The sequence below is a fragment of the Moschus berezovskii genome, chromosome 18 (assembly GCF_049115385.1).
Source record: "Moschus berezovskii isolate FMDL1 chromosome 18, NW_MosBer_1.0, whole genome shotgun sequence".
NCBI classification, from domain to species: domain Eukaryota; kingdom Metazoa; phylum Chordata; class Mammalia; order Artiodactyla; family Moschidae; genus Moschus; species Moschus berezovskii.
This window is the reverse complement of record NC_142477.1, coordinates 77887561-77913922: the sequence shown is the minus strand read 5'-3', so window position 1 is coordinate 77913922 and position 26362 is coordinate 77887561. Positions and strand designations below refer to the sequence as shown.

The 26362-nt window shown below is 41.4% G+C and overlaps 1 protein-coding gene and 1 pseudogene across 3 annotated transcripts in view; one reads left to right on the top strand and one right to left on the bottom strand.

Annotated features, from left to right (window-relative positions):
* Nucleotides 1–22841, top strand: part of LOC129553125 (liprin-alpha-1-like) — a 39587-nt gene extending 16746 nt beyond the window's left edge. The window contains exons 7-8 of one of the 3 annotated variants that reach the window (XM_088827778.1): nt 1138–1361; nt 20855–22841. In XM_088827778.1, coding sequence (XP_088683904.1) covers nt 1138–1361; nt 20855 — 225 coding nt within the window. In that variant the 3' untranslated portion in view covers nt 20856–22841. Of the gene's footprint in view, nt 1–1137; nt 9401–10399; nt 12851–20854 lie in introns of those variants that run through there. The other 2 variants (XM_088827776.1, XM_088827777.1) reach the window with 2 other exon arrangements.
* On the bottom strand, nt 15858–16800 carry LOC129553004 (olfactory receptor 10AG1-like; annotated as a pseudogene).
* Nucleotides 22842–26362: the final 3521 nt, after the last annotated feature.

Below are 26362 nucleotides of genomic sequence, written 5' to 3'. Positions count from 1 at the left end.
GAAGTTTATTTCTGGGGCTTTGCTGGCAGTCCAGTGGTTGAGAGCCCCCGGGGAGCTGCCCTGCGGGGCGGGGCACACCGCCTGCTTGCAGAGAGCTGGAGACCAGGCAGGGAGGGGGACAGTAGAGGCCGCTCCCAGGGAACTTTCAGAGACCCGCAGCAGGCGCTGCAGGGAGCCCTGGAGGAGGAATCTGCTGGTTCCCGTTGTGCGATTTGAAGGCGCGGGGGTCAATGGGGGTGAACCCATAGGCAGCTGGCTCGCTGGAGCGGAGCAGGAATGATGGCAGGTGGTCCTGGAGCCAGCGAAGGGGGTGGCCCTGCCCTGGGGAGGGGTTGTGACGAAGGCAGGGGGCGAGGGCACTGGCCCCGGGGGACAGGGATCCAGCAAGCCAGCATCTCGAGGCTGCCCCTCAGTTGCTTTGAGGTCATGTCTGGGAAAAGAAGGCAGGACCTGGGTGACAGTGGGGACATTTGCGGAGAGAAGGGTGTGAGGTGTGAGAGCGGGAGGGCGGCACGGGGCCCCGCAGGCACGCTCCCGTGCGTCTCTGATGCCAGAGCCGCCCTTGCAGTGCGAGGGGCCGCCGCCCAGAAGAGCCTAGGGCCTGTGCCCCGAGAGGAGAGCGGCGGCGGGGCTGGCCCTCCTGTCCGCTGGCTGCCCCTGCTCTCTCCTGTCTGTGGGTGTTCAGACCAGCCTGGAAAACGGAGGGCTGGGAACCTGCGAGGACGGCCCTCCTCGGTGAACCAGTACAAGTGATGACAGCCGAGGTGGACCCAGCGGCTGTGGAGCTGAAGGATTGCTTTTCCTTATTTTCCTTCAGCCTGGCTGATGGTGGCATGGATGTATTTTTTTTTTTTTTAATGTTTGCTTTTTGTCCCTGACTCCATCAGCCCTCCCTTGTGAATAACCTCATAGGATTGCCTTCTGTCCACGCTAAGAGCTGAGTGTCACCAGGCCATATGGGAACTGAATTCTCCTCCTGCCCGTTTCTTCAGTACTGCTCGCGTAAGAGATGCCAGTGTCTCCTAAGCATGGCCCATTTATCCTCAGTCAGGGCTTCCATGTAAAATTGTGTTCAGTTCCTGATAGACTTGAGCTGCCCTGAATGTCGCTGACGAGACGTGGTCCTCTCGTGCCCAGGTGCTGACCCTGAAGGAACAGGGCTGGGAGCGCGCGCAGCAAGCCAGCGTGCTGGCCAACGTGGCCCAGGCGTTCGAGAGTGACGAGGGCGTGTCTGACGGCGAGGGCGACGGGGTCACCCTCTTCAGCTCGGCCACTCAGCTGTCACCGAGAGGGCAGGACGATGCCGAGACTCTGACTGTGACGCTTCAGGAGCAGCTGTACGCCATCAACGAAGAGAGCTGGTGGGCGCGCCTGATCCCAGCTCCCCAGAAACTCGGTTTCTCTGGGGAGCTGTCTTCTCCTTAGAGAAGTCTGAGTGTTCCATAGTAATAAAATGACTTCAGGTCTGCCTCAAGAATTTTCAATTCCAAGATTGCCGTTGATTCTAGAGCTCAGTCAGCCAGGGCGTTCTGTCCACAGTGTGGTGTCAGCACTCTGTGGGGGGGCGTTGTGGGGTGTCCCCCCCCTCAGCTCTGAGCCCCAAGTTGGGTGAGGTGCCTAGGCGGTGTCCCCTGCAGCCCGTGCACCCTGCAGCACTGAGGGCGCGCCCTCATGTGTCGCTCAGAGCCTCCCACGTTCTGGTGAAAAGCCTCCTGCATCAGAAAAGCTGGGGTTTGGGGGTTGGCAAATTCCCACTCAGATCTGCATTTTCCTTTTTCACTTAATACAGTGTGAAGATTGGCTTGTGGGAAGACAGTGGTCCAAGGACATGTGTTTGAGTTTTTCTCATCTCATCAGTAGATTTAAGATGTTTTCTTTAGACATCGTCTTGGCAGTTATAGCATTTTACAAAAGGGGACAGAATCCAAAGGCCCGCCTCGTGGGGAGCAGGGGGCCTTGGGTCTGGGTACAGCCGGGTGGCTGGGGGCCCCGAGGGCTGCCTGGTGCCACACCCGCACAGCGGTTCCCCTGTCCCAAGTCCACGTTCAGAGTGGCCGCAGGCCGGCGACCCTGCACAGGAACCGGCAGAGCTGCTGCTCAGATTGTTCTTGTCACGTCAGCTGAGGCTGAGGTGCCCGTCCCTGTCGGCCGAGTGTGGGGGGCCCGGGGGGAAGGCAGGGGTGAACGGCACAGCCAGCAAACGCAGGTGGTGCCGCCTCACTTTTGACGCCATAGACAGACTGCTTTGTAGGCCGTGTTTGAGCACAGACGAGCTCAGAAAGATTGTCTTTCCCGGGCTTTCTCTAGCTGAGGTGAGCAGGGGCCACTCTTCATTGCGGTGCGGGGGCTTCAGTAGTTGGGCCTTATTTGCCCCATGGTGTTTAGTTGCCCGTGGCACGTGACGTTTTCTGGGACCAGGGATCAAACACGTGTTCCCTACATCGGCAGGCAGATTCTTAGCCGGTGGACTACCAGAGAAGTCTCTGGCCAGTGGATTTTTAAAGCAGGGATTTTTGTGGCTAATATCTCATTTTATTATTTATTTATTTATTTTTAAATTTAATTATTTGGCTGTGTTGAGTCTTAGTTACAGCACGCAGGCTCTTCAATCTTTATTGCAGCATATGGGATCTGTAGTTGCGGCAATGAAACTCTTAGTTGCAGCATTTGAACTCTTAGTTGTGGCATGTGGAATCTAGTTCCCTGAACAGGGATTGAACCAGGATCAGACACCCTGTATTGGGAGCACAGAGTCCTAGCCACTGAACTACCAGGGAAGTCCCTAATACCTAATTTTAAGTTCTCACCCGAATTATTCTGTGCTACATTCAGAACCTATCTTATGCCCAAATTTCCAGTAAGCATCTGTTAACACCCAATAACTCACAGAGGGGTTACTTTGGGGAGATGAGGGCCCTACGTGTGAAGGAAGAGAGAATTCAGTGGAAGCTGGAACTGGAGAGGAGAGGTGGCAGGACCCAGCCCCAGCCTTCAGTTCTCACGAGGGCATGTGGATGGGCTGAGCTTCCTGACACCTTGCAGACGCTGAGATGCCGGAGAGAACCAGTTTTGGGGATATTTTGCTGAGGCTCCAGATGACCCCAGAGCAGAACCTGCCAGGTGGTGGCTTAAAAAGGAGGGAGGACACGCTGAGACTCAGGTCCAGGAGAACGGGGTAGGGCAGAGGCTGCAAGTGAGGGACCAGGGGCTCCGGCCACCACGCCCGTGAGTGGACCACGGGTCCCCAGAGCTCGGAGCAAGGTGAGAGGACACCTCCGCAGGCAGAAACTGGAACCCGCAGGGTGAGAGCCTCGCCCCTCACCCCCAGCCAGGGCCTCCAGGCCACTTCAGTGCTCCCTGCATCCCCAGGCCCTCATGGAGAGGCTTTCCCATCGTCCATCCTTGGAGGGAATGGGTCTTCCAGTGTGGGGTCAGTTCCCGAGAACAAAGAGAACATCCGTCTTCGGGAGTGTAGCTAAGTGGTAGCATGTCCGTTTTGACACTGCCGCGTGATGCACGGTAAAGGGTCACCCCGCTGTCGCAGACGAGCACCACTCTCCAGCCACAAAACCACCCTCCTGGGTTGCAGACACACAGGCTGCTCTCCGGCCTCAGTGCTGCAGCTACTCAGAACAGCTGTCTCTGCAAATGGCAGACTCTGCTGGTGCGGCTGAGAGCTCAAGGGACCCTCCCTTTTCTGCCATGTAGCTGTCCTGTGACTTGTAGCTTCAGTCTCTTAAAAAAAAAAAAACACAAACAACGTTTTATTTATTTGACTGTGCCAAGTCTTACTTGGGGCACACGGGATCTTCGATCTTTGCTGTGGCGTGTGGGGTCTAGTTCCCTGCTGCTGCTGCTGCTGCTAAGTCACTTCAGTCGTGTCCGACTCTGTGTGACCCCATAAATGGCAGCCCACCAGGCTCCCCCGTCCCTGGGATTCTCCAGGCAAGAACACTGGAGTGGGTTGCCATTTCCTTCTCCAATGTGTGAAAGTGAAAAGTGAAAGTGAAGTCGCCCAGTCATGTCTGACTCGTAGCGACCCCATGGACTGCAGCCTACCAGGCTCCTCCATGAATTCTTCGGCGATCAGCTTTCTTCACAACCCAACTCTCACATCCATACATGACCACTGGAAAAACCATAGGCTTGACTAGACAGACCTTGTTTGGCAAAGTAATGTCTCTGCTTTTTAATATGCTGTCTAGGTTTGTCATAACTTTCCTTCCAATGACTAAGCATCTTTTAGTGTCATGGCTGCAATCAGCATCTGCAGTGATTTTGGAGCCCCAAAAAATAAAGTCTGACACTGTTTCCACTGTTTCCTCATCTATTTCCCATGAAGTGATGGGACCAGATGCCCTGATCTTAGGTTTCTGAATGTTGAGCTTCAAGTCAACTTTTTTACTCTCCTCTTTCACTTTCATCAAGAGGCTTTTTATTGCCTCTTCACTTTCTGCCATAAAGGTGTTGTCATCTGCATATCTGAGGTTATTGATATTTCTCCTGGCAATCTTGATTCCAGCTTGTGCTTCCTCCAGCCCAGTGTTTCTCATGATGTACTGTGCGTAGAAGTTAAATAAGCAGGGTGACAATATACAGCCTTGACATACTCCTTTTCCTATTTGGAACCAGTCTGTTGTTCCATGTCCAGTTGTAACTGTTGCTTCCTGACCTGCATACAGGTTTCTCAAGAGGCAGGTCAGGTGGTCTGGTATTCCCATCTCTTTCAGAATTTTCCACAATTTATTGTGATCCACACAGTCAAAGGCTTTGGCATAGTCAATAAAGCGGAAAGAGATGTTCACCCTGAGGTCCCGCCTTCTACTCTTCTGCAACTCTTGGAGTAGAAGGGGCAGCGTTTCCAGGTTCTCCAACTGTCTCTTACTTTATGCCTTCCTCCTTCCAAGGAGGCACTGGCCCTCCTTCTTTCTTGAGCTGGGAGAGCAACTGGTTTGCCAAGGAGGACATTCAATACGACAGGACCTGCTGCTGGACCTGTGTGGGACTCCCGATAGGGGAGGGCAGTTGGAGAAGGAGAAAAGGGGCCAAAGGAATAGAGGGGTATGTCGGGGGTGGAGTCTGGATTTCCGCAAGGCTGTGGCATTCAGGTTGCACCAAGTTTAATCAGGTATCCCAGGGGCAGATAACCTCGAACTGGAGTCTTGGTTTCATACAAGGATGCCCAAGATCAGAGGTCATCTTGGTTCCTAGCCTAGTGCAAAGCAGGGCAAGCTGGATTGACTCAGATAGGACTTGGAAAAGGCTGGCTGGACTGAGCTGGGGAACCTGGCTGTGGCTGCTTGGGAGGACATACCTTCACCTGGGAGGTCCCTGTCCCCAGGAGGCCTTAGCTAAAGGCTAGGATGGCCTTCTGGGGGCATCAGATGGCTTCTGAGCAGACGACTATTTCTGGACCCCACTGAGGAGTAGGGCACATCACACTGATACCCCACAGGCAACACTGTAGAGGGAGAATTTTGTCTGCAGAGGTCAGGATGAGAGCTGGACTGTGGCAGATACAGGCCAGAAGGCCCCTTGAGGACTTTCTGTTTCCAGGAACCCTCATTTAAGTGTCCACTTCAACCCTGGCCTCTCCAGGAAATCCCCCATAATCCATAATACTCTCACTTCCTCTTTTCCAAAACTTTCCATCTCTCAGGATGGTGGTAATGGACAGCACCAGCCTGTGTGATAGTTTCCTAAAGGTACTAGCATGTAAAAGCAGTGTTCCTGGCTCCTAAATTGAGGTGCCAATTAGGAGGATGACAGGCACATGACCCTGGTGAAGGACAAGGCTCCTCATCATGACTGCAAGTTCTTTGCCCCCATCTCCTCTTCTCCCAGGCAATCCCACTGCATCTCAGATTATACCATTAGAGTATAATCTGGCTCACTATTTGCCCGAGCAATGTCTCAGCGTTGCTAATTCCCAGACAAACTTATCCCTTTCTAAGTTAACCCTCCAGTATTAGTTTTGGAGAAAGTGGCTTTTCCCACCCCTGTTTATGCGTCACCTCCAAGTGCAGCCACATCTCTGTCCTTTCGGTAATATGAGGGACCACATTCACTCCGCAGTTTGTCTGGTCTGATGTTTGGAGGTCCTAATTTTTGGCTTAAGTGGCCGAAATCTAGCTTAAATGAACTTGCTCAAAAAGGAAACATAATGGTTCATGGAACTGGAAAGTGCAAGCAGCTCCCGGCTTCAGATCCAGCTTGATCCAGAGACTCAAACAATGTCATCAGGAGCTTCTTGCCCTCCACTTTTCACTTCTGCTTTCTCTGCAGATATAGAATAGTCGGGATAGTCAGAAATTATCCAGAAATGCATGGACACAGCTCTCTCTCTTTGAGAGAGCCAAGACTCAACTTTAGTCATTAGCTGTGGACATGTTGTGATGGATTAAAGCAAGGGACACGGCACACAAACTCAAATGCCCATCGAGTCCAGGCAGTAATCTAAAAGAGTGAAATAGGCCAGCTGGAGAATGCACGCCTCATGCAAAGAGGGGCAATCACTATGTGGGATGTTGACCCATGGCTACCAGATCTGTTCACTGTTTTGAGTAGACATAGTGTTAACCTTTACTTCTGCATTATACTGTCTTGGATCAAACAAAATAATATTTTCAAAGTACATAAATCAGCAGGAAAAAGTGTATAACCAGTTTTCTCTGTAATAATATATTCACCTATTTAATTCAATATAGAGTGTAATACTTGGATACTGATTAAAACTGCTTGTTGAATGAGCCATCAATTTTTTCAGTCCAGTATACATCATGCCCTATATTTGATGAGTTAACCTCTGCCTTCAGAAACTACAGTCAGTTTTTTTTTCTTTCATTGTATCTTCTTTTTATATAAGGTCTTCTCTCATTTTTTGGACTTCTGTCTAAATTGTTCCTTTCTGTTCAAGTAGGATAGTACATTTGAATATCCCTAGGTCAAGAAGGTTTCCTGGAGAAGGGAATGGCTACCCACTCCAGTATTCTTGCCTGGAGAATTCCATAAACAGAGGAGCCTGGTGGGTTACAGTCTATGGGGTCTCAAAGAATCAGACATGCCTGAGCTACTAACACTTTCATTTTTTCACACAGGGTCGTACCTTTGAAAATCAGGTTCAAAGAATATCCAGAAGAAGTCGAAAAACAGAACTTGCAATAAAAAATACAGTGTTCTTAATTTACTGAATTCTTAACTTTGCTTTTCTTTGTCAAATGGAGCAAGATTTTATGAATCTTAAGTGGAATTATCAATGTAAAATCATATTTAAAGTAAGAAATATTAAAGCTATTCAAATCCTACCCAAGTTACACTTAGTTTTATAAACTCAATCTCATCAAAATTTTTCTCAAATCTTGCAATGTCGCTGCTGGTTTCCAACTTCCAGAAACCTTTAGATACCTCTACTACACTCAGAAAGAAGAGCCACTAAATTAATCAGCCTATGTAGCCACTTTTGTTTTTAACTAAATAACTCACTTTGCTTTTCTGGTCTTTCCACTGTGTGAGGATTATAATAAGCATGTACATTATCTATCATTAAAATGTACATGGTGCTATTGAAAGCAAGTTTTTAAAATCAAGTTGAAGATAGGAAATAAAAGTCTAAAATTGGTGACTCCAAAGTCTAATCCCTTGTGTGCTGCAGTCCATGGGGTCACAAAGAGTCGGTCACAACTGAACGACTGAACTGAACTGAACTGAATTCCTTATTTGAAGTTTCAAAAGATTAAAATGAAAACATACCAAAATCTTTCATATTGTCAGATTCAGTTACCATAAAAGTTATTTTTAACAAACAGGATTTGATGTGAATAGGGTGCAAAATCCTTTTAATAAAGTTCATTTACTATCTTATTCATTAGATATATACAATTAATTTTAATGAGATATCCCCAGATTTAATACATGCAAACTTCTTAAATACATACTTAACACATAGCAATCACTTAATAAAGGGTAGCATTTAAATTATTATTATAGTGATGCAGAGGTTGGTAAACTTTGGTATACTGGCCCACTATATTATAAAGTACTTTTGTAATTTTTTATTTGATAATATAATGTCAGTCAGAAAAGTAAAAAGGCTACCTGAATCAGTGTTTTGAAATTAAACAACAATAACAACAAAAGTTTCCCTGCTAAATTTTCTGAAATGAGTATTTTTTGCCTGATGTTACATATGAATAGGTACATTTAAAACTAAATTCGACATTGGACAAAAATGAGGCACGCTTACCTGTTTAGATTGAAGTTAAATATAATGCTTACCTTTATTAATTGAGTTATTGAGTTAAAAGCTGATAGAAACTGTGAAAGTTGTTGGGGTTTTTTTGACAGTTAGGTAATTCTTGTACCAAGAATTTGATACCAGGCTTAACTGCCCTCTAAAATGTCTTCTATCTTCATAACAAATAGGGCTCTTTATATAGGAATTATTCTTACCCTTGGGATCAGCTTCTTCCCCAGGTCACTTTCTAATTGAGTTAAACCTTTCTGCCTGCCTCTCAAGAAGTTTGGTACAGCAAGCAAAACCATACCTGTCTATACCACATGTTCTCTACATTCTCTCTATCTCTTGCTGATTTTTGTAATTAATAAGAAATATAAGCATTGTAAAACAAAAATTTATAATGATATATTATTTTTATAAAATAAAGATGGTCTAAAAATATGTAAATATACACTGTCTTACAGGGAACTTTGTTTTCCTGACATTAAGTGTTCTGCAGTAAGAAATCCAGGACTGTCGGGGCAGCTGTGTCATCTTCAATACATATCTTCCATCTCTCTGTCCACATGAGCCGGGTAGTCCTCATCGCCTCCCAGACTACAAGGGAACACAAAGGAATGCTCACTCACTCCTTTTTAGATGTACAAACTGGAAACAGAATACTGAATTTCCAGGCATGATCCCTCATATCAACATTCATTACAATATCACGCTAAACTGGAAGAAAGGACGGAAATATTTCCAGCCGTTCTGCCACGTGTCCGGCCAAGACTTCCATTTCTATCAGCTGCTTTCAATTGTCACAAACTAAAGCTCCAAGAAGTTACTGTATTGTCTCCCCAGCCAAGCATGCCCTTAAGTTAATTGTGGCAACTCTTGGTACGGTGATTATAAAGTAATAGAACTGTATTTTCTGTCACACACCCTACAAACACACATAGACACAAACTCACAAAATGCAATGGAGAAGAGTATTGGTGGCTCAGAGGTTAAAGCATCTGCCTCCAATGCAGGAGACCCGGGTTCGATCCCTGGGTCAGGAAGATCCCCTGGAGAAGGAGATGGTAACCCACTCCAGTATTCTTGCCTGGAGAATCCCATGGACGGAGAAGCCTGGTAGGCTACAGTCCACGGGGTCGCAAAGAGTCGGACACGACTGAGCGACTGAACGGAACGGATACGAAGTAGGAATAGATTTATACTCTTATGAAGATTAATAATTAAAGAGATAACTTAGAAATTTGATGCCCTGCATTGAAAGCTATTCAAAAGTTATATGTGAAGTGAAGTCGCTCAGTCGTGTCCGACTCTTTGCGACCCCGAGGACTATAGCCTATCAGGCTCCTCCATCCGTGGGATTTTCCAGGCAAGAGTACTAGAGTGGGTAGCCATTTCCTTCTCCGAATTATATCATTTTGTAATTTATTTAACTCTAACAATTGAAATACATGTGTAGCATAATCTCATTTTTGTTTTCATTTGCATTTTGGTAATGACTAATGACAGTGACTATCCTTTATGTGATCATTTGACTTCTGTTTATCTCCTTTAGTAAAATATCTATTTAAGAGTTTTGTACATTTAGTGGACATTTAGATTACTTCCAAGTCCTGGCTGTTGTAAATAGCGCTGCAGTGAACATTGGGGTCCATGTGTCTTTTTGAATTATGGTTTTCTCAGGGTATATGCCCAGTAGTGGAATTCTTGGGTCAATGGCAGTTCTTCTCTTTTAGTTTCTTAAGGAATTGCCATACTGGTCTGCACAGTGGCTGTATCAATTTAAGTTCCCACCAACAGTGCAAGAGGGTTCCCTTTTCTCCATACATTCTCTAGCATTTCTTGTTTGTAGATTTTTTTGATAATGGCCAGAGAGCTAGTGGGAACCTGCTGTAAAGCACAGGGAGCTCAACTCAGTACTCTGCAGTGACCTAGATGATGGATGTCAGGGATTGGAGGGAGGGGATGCATGCATACATATAGCTAATTCATTTCATTATACAGTAGAAACTAGCACAATACTAAACAGCAATGATACTCCAATGAAGGAAAGAAGGAACATCTTGTACACTGATGTCAGATTGCTTCTTTTCTTCCTGTTGTTTTTGAGAGTCCCTTGCAAAGTCTTATTTGAAATGTGTGACTTTCAAATATTTTCCCTTTCAGCTTGCATCTTCTATTTGGGCTTCCCTGGGGAAGATCCCCTGGAGAAGGAAACGGTAACCCACTCCAGTATTCTTGCCTGGAGAATCCCATGAACGGAGAAGCCTGGTAGGCTACAGTCCACGGGGTCGCAAAGAGTCGGACACGACTGAGCGACGGAACGGAACGGGGTGTTCATTGGAAGGACTGATGCTAAAGCTGAAACTCCAAAACTTTGGCCACTTCATGCAAAGAGTTGACTCATTGGAAAAAGACTCTGATGCTGGGAGGGATTGGGGGCAGGAGGAGAAGGGGACGACAGAGGATGAGATGGCTGGATGGCATCACTGACTCAATAGACAAGAGTTTGAGTGAACTCCGGGAGTTGCTGATGGACAGGGAGGCCTGGCGTGCTGTGATTCATGGGGTCGCAAAGAGCTGGACATGACTGAGCGACTGAACTGAACTGAACTGATAGCTCACTTGGTAAAGAATCTGCCTGCAATGCAGGAGACCTCTGTTTGATTCCTGGGTCGGAAAGATCCGCTGGAGAAGGTACAGGCTACCTACTCCAATATTCTTGGGCTTCCCTTGTGACTCAGCTGGTAAAGAATCTACCTGCAATGCAGGAGACCTTGGTTCAATCCCTGGGTTGGGAAGATCCCCTGAAGAAGGGAAAGGCTACCCACTCCAGTATTCTGGCCTGGAGAATTCCATGGACTGTATAGTCTATGGGGTCACAAAGAGTAGGACACAATTTTCACTTTATATTTGTGAAGACAATTAGGACAACTTACTCCTCCTCTAGAGACCTTTCAAAAACATTTTGCAGACTTTACCTTAATGATAAAATTTTAGATGTAGGAGCTTATTAAAATTGTATGAATATTCAAAACAAAAATAGATTGAAAATAAGTACAGATCAGTACAGATACAAATATTATTAACAATGTCTCTTGAAATCATTTTTATCTTTGGGCTACTATTTCAAGTAATGATGAAGGGGTCATACTTGTTATGAACCAAGTTATAAGAAAAGTTCAAGGCCTGCAGGTTTAACAAAGTTTTTACGTGTCAGAAATACAATAACAAAATTGATTACAAAATGAAATGTTATTTAAAATGTAAGAGATTTTTCTAACAACTGCTTTCAGGTCATCAAATTCCTAGCTGTGGAATATCATAATTATGAAAGCCACACTTACAGAACATGCAATTCTTTTCTCTGAATATCAAGAGGTCATTCCAGGGCCTTTCTTATTCTGCTTCCCACTGACATTGTGGATATATTAAATTCTTGCAAAATGCTTATGAGATGTGTCTATATTCACAACTGTCTACATCCACAGAAGTTCAGAAATCGGATGAAGTTGGGTTGAATGCTGCACAGAAAAGAAAAGCACACTTCCCTTGGAACATCCAAAATGTCAGTCGTTAAAAGTATTAAAACCTGATATTATTCAGCGGCTAAAAAGAATGAAATGATGTCATTTGCAACAACATGGATGGGCCTAGAGATTGTCATACTGAGTGAAGTCAGACATAGAGAAATATCACATGATATCATTTATATGCAGAAATTTTAAAAAAGATGTGATGAACACACTGCTATACATAAAATGGATGTTGAATGGAAGACTTACCTACTGCACAGGGAGTGTTGCTCAATATTATGTAACAGTGTAAACAGGGACAGAGTTTGAAACAGAAAAGGTACATGTATATGTATAATTGGATCACTGGCTTTACACATGACATTTTGTGAATTTAGGGAACAGCACTATTTCCATGATGTTATGATTCCTGCTCTCCTAAATTTCAGAAACAAAACTACTCTTGTTATCTCCATCTAGATCATCATCTTTATCATCATTATTATAATCCTCATCCTAGATTACATTATGGACTATATTTAAAATTATATAAACATATTAAACATTTAATTAGAAGGTATATATAGCAAGGAGAGATAAGAAAGCCTTCCTCAGTGATCAATGCAAAGAAATAGAGGAAAACAACAGAATAGGAAAAACAAGAGACCTCTTCAAGAAAATTAGAGATTCCAAGGGAACTTTTCATGCAAAGATGGGCTCGATAAAGGACAGAAATGGTATGGACCTAACAGAAGCAGAAGATATTAAGAAGAGGTGGCAGGAATACACAGAAGAACTGTACAAAAAAGATCTTCACGACCAAGATAGTCACGATAATGTGATCACTGACCTAGAGCCAGACATCTTGGAATGTGAAGTCAAGTGGGCCTTAGAAAGCATCACTACGAACAAAGCTAGTGGTGGTGATGGAATTCCAGTTGAGCTATTTCAAGTCTTGAAAGATGATGCTGTGAAAGTGCTGCACTCAATATGCCAGCAGATTTGGAAAACTCAGCAGTGGCCCCAGGACTGGAAGAGGTCAGTCTTCATTCCAATCCCAAAGAAAGGCAATGCCAAAGAATGCTCAAACTACCGCACAATTGCACTCATCTCACACGCTAGTAAAGTCATGCTCAAAATTCTCCAAGCCAGGCTTCAGCAGTATGTAAACCGTGAACTCCCAGATGTTCAAGCAGGTTTTAGAAAAGGCAGAGGCACCAGAGATCAAATTGCCAACATCCGCTGGATCATGGAGAAAGCAAGAGAGTTTCAGAAAAACATCTATTTCTGCTTCATTGACTATGCCAAAGCCTTTGACTGTGTGGATCACAATAAACTGTGGAACATTCTGAAAGAGATGGGAATCCCAGACCACCTGACCTGCCTCTTGAGAAACCTGTATGCAGGTCAGGAAGCAACAGTTAGAACCGGTCATGGAACAACAGACTGGTTCCAAATAGGAAAAGGAGTGCGTCAAGGTTGTATATTGTCACCTTGCTTATTTAACTTATATGCAGAGTACATCATGAGGAACGCTGGGCTGGAAGAAGCACAAGCTGGAATCAAGATTGCTGGGAGAAATATCAATAACCTCAGATATGCAGATGACACTACCCTTATGGCAGAAAGTGAAGAGGAACTCAAAAGCCTCTTGATGAAAGTGAAAGAGGAGAGTGAAAAGGTTGGCTTGAAGCTCAACATTCAGAAAACAAAGATCATGGCATCTGGTCCCATCACTTCATGGGAAATAGATGGAAAAACAGTGGAAACAGTGTCAGACTTTGTTTTTTTGGGCTCCAAAATCACTGCAGATGCTGATTGCAGCCATGAAATTAAAAGACGCTTGCTCCTTGGAAGGAAAGTTATAACCAACCTTGATAGTATATTAAAAAGCAGAGACATTACTTTGCCGACCAAGGTCCGTCTAGTCAAGGCAATGGTTTTTCCCGTGGTCATGTATGGATGTGAGAGTTGGACTGTGAAGAAAGCTGATCGCCGAAGAATCGATGCTTTTGAACTGTGGTGTTGGAGAAGACTCTTGAGAGTCCCTTATACTGCAAGGAGATCCAACCAGTCCATTCTAAAGGAGATCAATCCTGGATGTTCATTGGAGGGACTGATGCTAAAGCTGAAACTCCAATACTTTGGCCACCTCATGAGACGAGTTGACTCACTGGAAAAGACTCTGATGCTGGGAAAGGTTGGGGGCGGGAGGAGAAGGGGACGACAGAGAATGAGATGGCTGGATGGCATCACCGACTCTGTGGACATGAGTTTGAGTGTACTCCGGGAGTTGGTGATGGACAGGGAGGCCTGGCGTGCTGTGATTCATGGGGTCGCGGAGAGTCGGACACGACTGAGCGACTGAACTGAACTGATATATGCATATAGACACTATGAATAAAATGCATAAATAACTAAACCTAGTACGTCATATTTACTGCCTAGATATTAAAGGAAGCAAATGGACTGAGAAGTGAACTATAACTAGCTTCATGACAGGAGCTAACATTGCCTTATACACATGTGGACAATTATAACTAAAACAACAAAAGAGCATACTGTCCAAAGCACGGCCAATGGACATGTTCTCTAGATGAGTTGCTGAGTGTGTTTGTGTGTGTGTGTGCGCTCAGTCGCTCGGTCGTATCCAACTTTTTGGGACCACCTGGACTGCAGCCCACCAGGCTCCTCTGTTCATGGAATTTCACAGGCAGTAAGACTGGAGTGAGTTGCCATTTCCTATTCCAGGGGAACTTCCTGACCCTGGGATCGAACTCGTGTCTCTTGCATCTCCTGCATTGGCAGGCAGGTTCTTTACCACCGTGCCATCTGAATGGAATTAAGAGGATAGCTGTTAATGATTATTGACAGATGCTCATTTTCCTTGTGAATATAAGTTCAAAGGTTTAAAAATTATATCACTTAGAGAAGGTTAAAAATATGGAGGATTAGGCAAGGCAGTGGAAACTTTGTGTAATTCTGAAAAGAACTTCTAACATTTTCTTCACATTAAAAATGCATATATTTTATTTTTAAAATACGAATTAGCATTGGGGTAGTTTGGAAGGCAGTGATGAAATAATTCAAAGCAGATTGTTTTGGGGTCAAAATTAGTACATAGAATATAGAAATATGTACAAAGTAAAAGTGTTGAGACAAACAGGGAGATTCTTCTATAACATGTACTTAGAAAAAGTACTCAGTACATAAAAGATTTTCTTTTGTTATGATGATTAAAGTAATTCCTTATGAGGGTATAGTAGGCTAAATACACATACTCCTAGTGTCTAATGATTCTTTGAAGTTTCTAGATTTTGACAGGAGTCTGACATAGGGCAAGGTAATATGCATTTGTTCATTCACTTGTTCAATTCCTCCTTCAAATAATCATTACTTAACTGCTACTGGTCCACTTCCAAGCAATTGAATCAAAAAATGCCAACAATAGAAGTTGAAAAATAGAAGATGTGATTTAGGTAAGGAATCTTGCATGTTTTAAGGTATATTTAAGCCAAAAGTTTTAAGAGCTTGAATTCTATTTTGTTTTTTCATAAAGCATGTCATGAACATTGTTCACAATACAGGATTATTTAGGTATGAAATATTGAAGACAATTTGACTAATTATCCCACCAGGCACCTCTGTCTGTGGGGATTCTCCAGGCAAGGATACTGGAGTGGGTAGCCATTCCCTCCTCCAGGGGATCTTCTGAACCCAGGGATCAAACCCAGATCTCCTGCATTGCAGGCAGATTCTTCACCATCTGAGACACCAGGGAAGCCCAATAAATATTCAAGCACAGTCAACTGTGGGTTATTTTAAAGTATCTAAAAGTATCTTATATGCTAGAAATAGTTAAGTTTTTAAGGGAAAAATATAGATATTTAAAATCTTTCTCTGATAACTGTGTGCCAAACAGCTAAAACATTTATAAATATACTCATCACACTATATTTATATGTTTTCAGTCACTCAGTGGAGTCCAATTCTTAGTGACCCCACGGACTGCAGCAAGCCAGGCCTCCCTGTCCATCACCAACTCCCAGAGTCTGCTCAAACTCATGTCCATCCCATCCTCTGTCATCCCATCTCCTCCTGCTTTCAATCTATATTTTAAGTAACAATTTTCTCAGTGCTGCAATCAAATCCTTGTTCTGAAGCCTGTATATCATGGGATTGAACATCAGAGTCAACATGGTGTAGAACAGAGAGGGGAGTCTGTCAGTTCCTGCAGAATGACTGGATTTGGGCCTTAAGTAGGTAATAGTAGCAGATCCAAAGAATAAAACACAACCGACAGGTGAGAAGAGCATGTGGAGAAGGCTTTGGCTCTTCCTCTGGCTGTTGGCGACCTCAGAATAGTGGAAATGATTTGGCTGCAAGAGGCAAGGATCAACATAAAAGGTACAGCAACAAACAACAGAGCTCCTGCAACAAACAACAAGCTCATGTGCAAAAGTGTCCCCGCAGGCCAGCATCAGAATGGGGGGATGTCACAGAAGAAGTGGTTAATCTCGTTCGAATGACAGAGACGCAGAGAGAAGATCCGGCACGTTTGCCCTATCTGCACTGGGATTCCACTGACCCAGGAGCCCACAGCCAGCTGGAGGCACACCTTTGGGGTCATGACCAGGGGATAGTGCAGAGGGTCACAGATGGCCACACAGCGGTCTTGGGCCTTCACTGCCAGGAGGAAGCACTCAGTGGCTCTGAGGATAAGGAAGAAGCACATTTGGGCAGCACAGTCCAGCACAGAATGCTTCTGTCCTGAGTCCAAAGGTTCACCAGAATCCTAGGGAGAGTGACAGACACGTAACGGGTTTCCAAGGAGGAAAAGTTTGCCAGGAAGAAATACATGGGTTTGTGCAGTGCAGGGTCAAGCGTAGTTAGTATTATTATGAGACTATTTCCAGTTTAGATAATGATGTAAATGATGGATAACACCCCAAATAATAGCCCTTGAAGGTTTGGAAGGTCAGGAAACCCCAGGAGTACAAATTGTATAACTGTGGACATGTTGTCTTCTGCTTCCAACTCTTCATATTTCATCTGTGGGAATGAGTCAGTCAAAGATACTGTTATTTCACTTTCTTTGGCTTTTGTTTCCTTATATATATGAAAGATGGTACACCATTCATTTTTTCCAATTCCATTAGAAAACAAGCCTATAATTTCTAGGTGTCTAACAGGTTGTGAATTACATTTTTCATCATTATTAAATCAATTTGTAAGAAAAGTTATCCATTTAATCTTTATTTTCTGCCATGAATTATCACTTTTTCTGAAGATATGTGATTATAATTTTGCTCTTCATCTGAATGCTCAAAATTTGAGTTAAATTCATTTACATAGTGATTTTGCTCTTTCAGCCTGTTTTTCTCTTCACCTCTCAATTCTGTGTTTAATTATTATCAATTGAAAGTTAACTTGATTGCATGGTGAAATATATTGTAAGTGACCTAAGATAGTTTTAGGGATGAATATAGTTAATTTTTAAAGTGTTGGTTTTACTGTGGTATTTCCAAAGTCTTGTTTGGCACTGGCATTCTACATATTTCATTTTTTTCTTATAAATAAAATTGATGAGCTGACTATATAATATTATGGGATGTTACTAGTTTTCAAACATGTGTATTTCAGTGTAAAGTCCATAAATCAGTAGTGATAAGTTCTGTTCAGATTTTTCAGTTGAGAGAAAAGGAATTTTAAGCTGTTCTTTTGGCCCAGGAACACTCGAGATGTAAGAGGCAAGTAAATTCATGTTTATGTTCACGAAAGCAGTGTTAGCTAGAACGTTCACCTCTCACTCACTTACTGCATGCAAGAGACACCACCCACAACTCATCTGTGAGATCTTCCTAAATTACCCACCTCCTTAACAACTGCTGTTTTACTGATGATCCCATTCAACTTTTTCATTCTTTCTTTTTTGCATGTGTTTGTGTTAGTCATGTATGTGAATGAGATAGGTTGAGATTTCCCATCTTTTTTGCAATTTTCTTATTATTTTAACTATATTACTAGCTTCTTTTGGTTTTTCTGTAGATCTTTTTGGGCAGTGCATAGTACATTTCTTCCACTAAATGTGATTCATTAACTTCTAGCATACATTAAAGATGAATAAAAATGATTGCTTCTTTGGAATTTCCCCCAAGGTATAAGAACCCGGATAGCTCAGTCAGTAGATCATCAGACTTTTAGTCTGAGGATCCAGGGTTCACGTCCCTGTTTAGGCGGAGGTTATTTTGGGCTTCCCTGATAGTTCAATCTGCCTGTGGTGCAGGAGACCCCAGTTTGATCCCTGGGTTGGGAAGATCCACTGGAGGAGGTACAGGCTACCCAGTTCAGTATTCTTAGGCTTCCCTTGTGGCTCAGCTGGTAAAGAATCTGCCCACAATGCGGGAGACCTGGGTTTGATCCCTGGGTTGGGAAGATCCCCTGGAGAAGGAAAAGGCTACCCACTCCAGTATTCTGGCCTAGAGAATTCCATGGACTGTATAGTCCATGGGGTCACAAAGAGCCAGACACAACTAGAGACTTTCACGTCACTTCACTTCACTTCCAAAGTATAAGCATGGATTCCCACTGAAAATGTAAATCTCTCCTTCCTCTCTTTCCTGTTAGAGATCAAGCATACTTTTTGTGGGGTGTGCATGTGTGTATATTTAGAAATTATACTCTTTTTACTCATTCTTGCAGAAGTAGTAAATTGCTTTCATTGTTTTCAGCATGTTATATGTGTATTTTTCATATTATGTATTAACTTATTTAGCCATACGCCGGTGGCTCAGATGTTAAAGAATCTGCCTACAATGCAGGAGACCCCAGATCGATCCCTGGGTTAGGGAGATCCTCTGGAGAAGGAAATAGCTACCCACTCCAGTATTCTGGCCTGGAGAATCCTGCAGACAGAGGAGCCTGGTGGGCTACAGGCCATGGGGTCACAAAGAGTCGGACACGACTGAGCAACTAACACTTTTGGTTAACTTATTTGAAAGCCAATAGAAAATAAGTCACTGAAAATAAGATACACAACTAACTACATATTCTAAGAGTATTAAGTGAGGACAAAAGTCAAGATTTCTGCTGCAAAAATGTAGACAAACATGGGGTAGAACCAATAGTCCATACAAAAGCAAGAATACTGGGGTGGCTTGCCATTCCCTTCTCCAGGGGATTTTCCTTACCCAGGGGTCAAACCCAGGTCTTCTGCATGGCAGGCAGGTTCTTAATCGTCTGAGTCATCTGGGAAGCCATACACTATTTATATATGTACCATCTACAATATCTTAAACTACACATTACAGTACTAAAGATATTCAAACTCTTTCCATTATTATACAATTCTCTCAATAAAAGTGTGATTGGTAGAAATGCAAAAATGCTATGAATGAGTCTTTTAAATTGTCAGAAGCTAGTGGATGACAGATGCATCATATGTGAGTCTACGCAATCATGCCTCCTTTTTTTCAATACCTTGTCCCAACACCTTTACCAAATTTTATTCACATAATTAAATCAATGTAGAGTGTAGTACTTGGATACTGATTAAAATTGCTTGTTGAATGAATCATCAATCTTTTTTTTTTTTTAGATTTTTATTTATTTATTTTTCTGAATCTTTATTTTCTTTTTTATTTTTTTAAATGAGGCTTTTAATTAACGTTTGACAGAGCTGATTCAAGTTGAGCAGACTAAATTTCTTTAAACAAGCTTACTTATACTCCAGAGTCCTTTAAAAACTTAATAGCATTTATACATTGAAGGTATTTGATTTTCTTGTAACTAGCACTTCAGATGCAACAAGCATTTGAAGCAACAAGCATTTGACCCAACAAGTATAACTTTCTACAGTTCATAACTTTTATGAATAAAATAAATTAAATGTACAGTGAATAAGTTCTCTGAAATATTTCAATATTTCTGCAGGTGTAGTAACATCGTAAAATACATTTCAACTAAAATTCACAAATCTAAAAACCTGTTAAATTAAATTAAATTAAAATTGCTTGTTGAATGAATCATCAATCTTTTTAGCAAGCAGCATTCACCTACATTTGATAGGTGCATCCATTTCCCGCAGAAACTGCCATCTGCTTTATTCTTTTTACTGTATCTGCTGTTTATGTATGTAAGGTTTTCTCTCATTTTTTAATCCCCTTTGTAAATTATTCCTTGCTGTTCAGGTAGAATAGTACATTTGAAAAGAATGCTGAAACTAAGATGTCAAAGAAAAGCCAGAAAAAATAAGAAAGCAAAAATTAATATCAAAAATGGAGTGTTCCACATTTACTAAAATATTTTTGTCTCAACTTTTTATTTGTCAAATGGAAACTTTTTACGAATAGTAAATAGAATTGTCACTATAAAACCATTTCTAAAGTAAGAAATATTATAATTATTCAAATTTTATACAAACTGAACTTATATTCTAAACTCAATCTCAGGTCCAAAGATGTCCTCAAATCTTGTGACATATTTGCTGGTTTCTCTGACTTCTGAAAACTGTCAGTGCTTCTCTTTATACAACTCAAAGAGAAAATCATATATAATTCATCTAAATAGAGCCACTTTTGTTTTTGTTCAAATAATTCATGTTTATTGTTCTGGTATTTCCACTGAAATGACAATTTTCTTTGATGTAGGGATTATGATATCATGTAAATCAGCTATATCACAATGCATTTAATACTGTTTAGAGCAAGTTTATGAAATCAATTTGAAATAGGAAATGAAAACCTAAAATTGGTGAAAACAGTTCAGAAGCCTGCTTCCTTCAGGATAAAAAGGAAAACATGCCATTATTACTTTAATATTTTCTCATTCATTTGCATAGAATTTAATTTTAAGAAACAAATAATTCCCTTGGTATTGGATGAGAACACATTTTAATAACTCCTTTTACTATCGTACAACTTAGTTAAATAATTTTTAAAATTTTTTGTGATATATCCTGATTTAATACTACATGCAAACTACTTAAATATATGCTTACTATGTAGTAATCACTTAATAAATCTTACTACTTAAGATGACTGATGATAATGGTAATGAGGTTGTAATCTTTGTATATTGTCACCTTGCTTATTTAACTTATATGCAGAGTACATCATGAGGAACGCTCGGCTGGAAGAAGCACAAGCTGGAATCAAGATTGCCGGGAGAAATATCAGTAATCTCAGATATGCAGAAGACACTACCCTTATGGCAGAAAGTGAAGAGGAACTGAAAAGACTCTTGATGAAAGTGAAAGAGGAGAGTGAAAAGGTTGGCTTGAAGCTCAACATTCAGAAAACGAAGATCATGGCATCTGGTCCCATCACTTCATGGGAAATAGATGGAAAAACAGTGGAAACAGTGTCAGACTTTATTTTTTTGGGCTCCACAATCACTGCAGATGCTGATTGCAGCCATGAAATTAAAAGACGCTTACTCCTTGGAAGGAAAGTTATGACCAACCTTGATAGTATATTAAAAAGCAGAGACATTACTTTGCCAACAAAGGTCCGTCTAGTCAAGGCTATGGTTTTTCCCGTGGTCATATATGGATGTGAGAGTTGGACTGTGAAGAAAGCTGATCTCCGAAGAATTGATGCTTTTGAACTGTGGTGTTGGAGAAGACTCTTGAGAGTCCCTTGTACTGCAAGGAGATCCAACCAGTCCATTCTAGAGGAGATCAATCCTGAGTGTTCATTGGAAGGACTGATGCTAAAGCTGAAACTGCAATACTTTGGCCACCTCATGTGACGAGTTGACTCACTGGAAAAGACTCTGATGCTGGGAAAGGTTGGGGGCGGGAGGAGAAGGGGACAACGGAGGATGAGATGGCTGGATGGCATCACCGACTCAATGGACATGAGTTTGAGTGAACGCCGGGGGTTGGTGATGGACAGGGAGGCCTGGCGTGCTGTGATTCATGGGGTCGCAAAGAGTCGGACACGACTGAGTGACTGAACTGAACTGAACTGAATCTTTGATATATTGGCCAAATATATTAAGACATTTCCTGGTGGCTCAGTGGTAAAGAATCTGCCTGGAATGTAAGAGATGAGAGACGTGGGTTTGATCCCTGGGGCATAAAGATCTCCTGGAGAAGGGCATGGCAACCCACTCCAGTACTCTTGCCTGGAGAATCCCATGGATAGAGGAGCCTGGTGGACTACAGTCCATAGGTTCCCAAAGAGTCAGACGACTGAAGTGACTGAGTGCACACATGCATATTACAAAGTACTCTGTAATTTCTCAGTTGATAATATAATGATGAAAATCAGAAAAGTAAAAAGATTATCTGAATCAGGGTTTTCTAAATTAATTAACAGTAAGAAGAAAGGATCTATTTTTAATTCTTCTGAAATGAATACCTTTTTTACTGATGCTAAATATACATAGATATTTGTAATACTAAATTTGCTATTGGAAAAAATGATTTATGCTTACCTGTTTGAATTGAAGCTAAATGCAATGCTTACCTTTATAGATAGAGTTAAAATACAGAAAAAAGTGAGACTTTTTTTGTTTTGGCAATTAGGCAATTTACATTTATTTGGAACAGAGGCTAACCACAGTCTATAATATATTCCTTGTCATAAAAAATATGCTCTTTAAATAGAAAATATTCTTTACGCTTGGCATCAACTTATTCCCCATGTCACTTCTTAATTAAACTAAACCTTTCTATTTGACACTGGAGGAGTTTGGTAAGACAACCAAAATCATATCTGTCCTTATTATTCCTTAAAATTTTCTACTCTTTTCCTGTATTTTGTGATTATTAAGAAATGGAAGCATTGTAAAATCAGAAAATTATGATTACATATTACTGATGCTATTAAATAAAAATAAAGGTGTTCTAAAAAAGATTTAAGTGAATAGTGTCTTGAAGAGAATTGTCTTTGTCATTAAAAAATCAAAAGTAAGAAATCTAGAAGACTTGGGACAATTAGATCATGTCCAACATGAATTTTCCATCTCCACATTCACACTAAGCAGGTAGACCACACCGTCTCCTCGGCTACAGAAAGGGGAGTAAGGGGAAGGGGAACACACACTTATTCCTTTTCAGGTGTACAAGGGGAAAGCAGGAGCCCGGGGGGCTACAGTCCAGAGTGTCGCAGAGACGACTAAGCATGCACACGTGTAAGCAGGAATAAATAGACTTGTATAAAGAATAATGAAAAGAGAGTTAGAACAATACATTTTAGAAATATTTTATCCATGCGTCGAAAGCTATCGCTATTAAAGGTTTATATGTTATGTAACTGTTCAAGTATCTGGAGGTCTTCCTCTTATTGATCTACATTTTTACTTAATATAAATGTAACATATCACAATCTATGAGATGCAGCCAAATCAGTACTTAAATAAAATATTATAGTACTGAACACTCAGAACATTAAAATAACATATTAAGTCAATAAATTAAATTTTCACCACAATAAATTCTAAAAGTCATAGTGAAATAAATCTAAATCAAACAGAAGGAAGAAAAAAGTAAAAGAGTAGAAATCACTAAAACTAAAAAAAAATAGAGAAAGGCAATCAAGAAAAAAGCTGATACTTTGTAAATTTTATAAAGTAGATATGATTTTTAAAAAATAGTGATAAAAGACATATATGTATTAAACACAAACAATGAGAGTTGACACATTGAAATCTATAGATATTATTAAAGGGTTAATAAAGATGTTTTTAATAACTCTGTGTCTAAAAAATTGCCAGTAAGATGAAATGGACTGATTCCTCAAAACTCACAAACTATCAGGGGATCTTTCCGACCCAGGGATTGAACCTGTGCATCTTTTAGGTCTCCTGTATTGGCAGATGGATTCTTTACCACTAGCACACTAGCACCACCTGGGAATTCACAGGATATTTATATCTATATCTGTATCTAGATATCTAATCTATGTCTGTGTCTGTTAATATATATTAATTTAGAAATATTTAATTGTTAAATTTAACGAGAAACTACAGCAAACCAATTGGGGCAGCCTGAGGATCACAAAGAATCAGACACGACTGAAGCAACTGAGCCCACACACACATACAGTGGAATCACACATCCAGTTTCTGGAAACGCATTTCTGTGTGTTTGTGTGTACATGTTTGCAGAAGACTGAGGGCGAGAGGGAAAGGGAGCAACAGAGGATGAGATGGGGGGACGGCATCACAATTTCTCTCCCTCATTCCATCAATTTTGAGTTAATTTTTAAATAAGGTTTTATGGTTTATATAGAAATTCAGGGTTTGTTGTTGTTTGCTTCTTTGGATTTGCATGTGCAATGCTTTAATAACTTTTTTGAGACAATATATTTTTTCTTAAATATATTGAATGATTTTGAACCTTTGTCAAAAATCAGTTAGTCATATTTGTGTTGGAAAATTTTTTAAATGTCTTAGATTCCATTGCTCCATCAACATTAGATGTCCTAATTCCCCTGGGATATTTATGTGCTTGCGTACTAAGTAGCTTTAGTCGTGTGCAACTCTTTGTGACCCAATGGACTGTAGGCCACCAGCTTCCTCTGTCCATTGGAGTCTCCAGGCAAGAATCCTGGAGTCAGTTGCCTTGTTATTTAAAGCACTACAGAATGCAGTAAGACATCACTGTAAAGGAATGCTATGGCCAGGGGCATTGTTGGTTGCTTTCCAAAATATTTGAATGGCTAGTATAATGAGCTAGTTCAATTATACATTGATACAAGAGAGAACTAATTCCCAAGGCAGAAAGAAATCTATTTCTACTTAAAGAGCACTATCTGCTTTGGAGGGGAAAAATGATTTAGAAAGACATTTACAACACCCAACATTCAAATTGTTTAAAGTTGAATATCAATAGAACAACATTTAAAATACTCCGTATCAAAGAAAGAAATAACTTCATTCCAATCCAGGAAGGTAAGCATGAACTCTTATATCAAAAGTGTTGTTTACATTTTAGATTGATTTTCTTAGCTAATCACATCTTAAATATCAAAGTTTATAAAGCCAGAATATTTACATGCTATTAATATAATATATTAAATTTGACAAGTTTGACTATATTTCAGGCAACATCTTCATTATTCTGTTAGAAAATTAGTGAGATAAGTGACTAAAAGAATTTTGAAATGTATTGTTAGTTTTAATGTAACAAGTTATTAAAATAGTTGAGGCAGTTTTGAAGAAAATTCTAAATGTAGGAAAACTTACTGAAGAAGGCAGTAATTGGCTTATTTCAAAATGTTGTAAAAGTGTTTGCATACTACCATCAATGAAATACAGTATTATTTCTGAAGAAACACTATTTTGAAAAGTATTGGTTGCTCAGTTGTGTCCAACTCTTTGTTCTCATGGACTGTAGCCCGCCAGGTTCCTCTGTCCATAGAATTTTCCCACAAGAATATTGGAGTCATCGGTAGCCATTCCCTTCTCAAGGGGATCTTCCTGACCCAGGGGTCAAACCCAGGTCTCCTGAACTGCAGGCAGACTCTTTACCATCTGAGCCAACAGGAAAGTCCTCTTGAAAAGGAATAACATTTTAGGGCATTGAAAGAAAAATCATTGATGTTATACTTTTCTGATTAAACAAATACTACAAAATCAGACTACAAATATAACTGCCTTTGTCCTCATAAAGAGGGAGTTAGAGCCCTGAGGTCATTAGCTAAGTAAAAGAGAAATTGGCCTGTGTCCCTAAGAAAAGAAGTCAACCTAAAGGGAAAAAAAACAAACAAAAAGCCTCAATTAAAAGAATCAAGCCTGTTTACTGTTCACTTGGAAGGACTTCTGCAAAAGAAAAGTTTGAGGAGAATTAATTTTAGAGTAGTGACATGACACTGACTTTCTCTATCTACAGTGAAGGGCTATAAGTATACAATCAAATCACAATACTAATCTCATGTCCAGTATTAGGCGAAGATTGAAAACACTGGTGGTGGTTTAGTCACTGTCCTGTCTGACTCTTGTGATCCCCATGGACTGCAGCCCACCAGGCTCCTCCATCCAAGAGATTTCCCAGGCAGGAATACTGGAGCGGGTTGCCATTTCTTTCTCCAGGAAATCTTCCTGACCCAGAGACTGGACCCATGTCTCCTGCATTACAGGTGGATTCTTTATCATTGAGCCACCAGGGATTCACTAAGGTGAATATTTTGTTATGAAAATACTGAGAATAATTCACAGGTTGCGGCTTTTCCATCTCTCTCTCTCCCACTTCTTTCTTTCCCCCCTTCTTCTTTCTTTCCTCCTTCCCCCCTCCCCCTCTCTTTCTCTCATCCTCTTCTTTCTTTTCTTTGTTTATGTTGTTTGAATTTCATCCAGCTCATAATCGTTTTATTGCTTAAGTATCATTTGAGAAAATAAAATGTGGAGAGCCTTATAGTAGATGTGGTGGATAATACCACCATCTCTGTATTGCATGTGTGAATGCGTACTCAATTGTGTCTGACTCTTTGCAATCTCCTAGATTGTAGCCCATCAGGCTCCTCTGTCCATGGAATTTTCCAGGCAAGAATGCTGGAGAGGGTTGCTATCTCCTCCTCCAGGCGATCTTCCAGATCCAGGGATTGAACCTGTAACTCTTGCATCTCCTGCACTGGCAGGCGGATTGTTTACCACTAGTTCCACATGG